At 64.0% G+C, this 2,031-nt stretch overlaps 1 protein-coding gene across 2 annotated transcripts in view; it reads right to left on the bottom strand.

The window, feature by feature from the left end:
- Positions 1-2,031, bottom strand: part of PUF60 (poly-U binding splicing factor 60KDa) — a 7,736-nt gene that overhangs the window by 1,890 nt on the left and 3,815 nt on the right. For both annotated transcript variants that reach the window (XM_005865027.2, XM_005865026.2), the window contains one exon: positions 14-175. In XM_005865027.2, the coding sequence (XP_005865089.1) occupies positions 14-175 (162 nt within the window). The remainder of the gene's footprint in view (positions 1-13; positions 176-2,031) is intronic.

Consider the following 2,031-nt stretch of genomic DNA (forward strand, 5'->3'; position numbering starts at 1 on the left):
GAGCCAATCTCACCTTGTGCTTCATGGTGACGGAGTCCCAGGACATGTCAATGCTCTTGATGGGCCCAAAGGGGGCAAAGGCCTGGCGAATGGTGTCCTCACCCAGCTCATAGTAGATGGAGCCCACGTAGACCCGGCACATGATGGCCAGTGCCCGCTGCCGCTGAGCTGCCATCTGGAGCAGGACACAAGGGAGAGAGTGCCACTGGCTTGTGACGGGGTGGCAGGAGGCCAGGCAGCCCACGCCCCTCCTGGCCCACCCACTCAGCACCACTGTGGTGAGGGATCCCCACGCAGCAGCACGGTGCAGGCTCAGCCCTGCAGACAGGGTGGTGAGGGTCCGCAGAACCCTACCCCAGGAAGGAAGACCAGGCCCAAAGGCAGGACACGGACACACCCGGGCCCGCCCAGGTCCTGGGCAGACTGGCAGCAAAGCTGACAGGTGGCTGGGAGGCAGGGCTGTGTGCCCTCCCGCCCAGCCCCCGCTCCAGCCTAGAGGCCAGGAGTCCTGGGCTGGGCCGGGAGATCCTCCTGGGGTCCTGACCACGTGTTCCAGCAGAAGAGGGAAGGGGTGCCATCCCAGCTGGAAGGACCCACTGGTGTGGAGGCAAGAGGGGGACACAAGGCAGGGCGCCCAGAAGAGACCCCAGGGAAGGTCAGGAGCCCAGATTGGGGGCTCCCTGCAGAGAGAGTGAAGAATAGCTACTTGTGCAGGGCCAGCTCAGGCAGAAGCTCAGCGACTGCAAGACCCCATGCCTCAAACCCCTCACAAAAGAGCTGCCCGGAGCCCACCCCCGCACCCAGGGGACCTGGCCCCAGGAACATCAGGTGACAGGTCTGGCAGGCCCAGGGCAGGCACTGCCTCTGTGTTGGGGTGAGTCTGGCCATTGTGCTTGGCGACTTCCCATACCCCCAGGGAAGGGGTTCCCATTCCTGCCACCTCAGACACAACGTGCCAGGCAGGGGGTGGGGGGTGTCTAGAGCCACAGCAGTGGGCCCCCAGAGGAGCTGGGCCCGGGGAAGAGACCACAGCCAAGGGCAGCAAAGATGATGGGGTCTTGGCTCTAGCTTTTCCACCAACAGGGGCGCCCCTCACCCTCACAAAAGTCCCCGTAACCAGAGGCCCATTTCCTTTAGACACCAGCTTAGTATAAGCTGGGCATCCCCTCCCTCAAGGAGGGACCTAAAAAAAAGGTCCACAGCTCCCCCAAAGAAGGAATTCCCCCAACTGGGCACCTCCTCAAACTGGGCTCCTGACAAACAGGCCTCAGGCTCCCTGTTGAGACCAAGGACCCCAGAGGTGGAACCATGACCCTCTCACTAGGCACCTGAGACATGACACCAGCTGTCCCTCCTCAAAGCCCCCCAAGACAGAAGCATGTCCCTCTTCAGTGGGAGCTCCCCAAGCAGGTGGGCGAAGACCCTCTCCCTGACGTTCCCCACAGACAGACGCTTCCCAGAGAGGACACTGGGTCTGTCTGGCCCTTGAGGACAGGACCTTGCTACCCTGTGAGAACAGCATGCCCAGGAAGGGCCCCCAGAGAAAGGGCCATGTTCCCAGAGGGGTCCCTGGCCTCCTCAGCCTGCCTCTGGGGGATGGAGGGGTCTCCTCCCCAAACTCCTCTGCCCATGGCAGCCAAGGCCATGGCTGCACCTCCTCCCTGGCCGCAGGCCCTGTACCCCTTGCTCACAGCCAGGCCCAAGGCCCAAGTTCTTGCCCTTCCCTCTCGCTTGCTCGGGTTCCCCCAGCCCCACCTTGTCCATCCATCCTCCCTCCAGGGTCTGATGGGGCCATGAGTTACGACCCTTCTCTTCTCAGGGCCTGACCCCAACCCAGGAGCCAAGGCAGCCTGGAGACTGGCGGAGCTGGAGGCCTGGGCGGTGCACCTGTGTGTGGAGGCGGCACGGGTACAGGTGGGCCAGGCGTGGGCACCTACCCTCCTGGCCGGCTGCCCTCCGCAGTTACCTGACCCTCAGAGCAGATGGAGGCCTCCCCGGGGCGGTCCCAGGTGGGTGCCCGCCCACACCACT

This window comes from Myotis brandtii, unplaced genomic scaffold, assembly GCF_000412655.1.
Source record: "Myotis brandtii unplaced genomic scaffold, ASM41265v1 scaffold1956, whole genome shotgun sequence".
Lineage (NCBI taxonomy): Eukaryota > Metazoa > Chordata > Mammalia > Chiroptera > Vespertilionidae > Myotis > Myotis brandtii.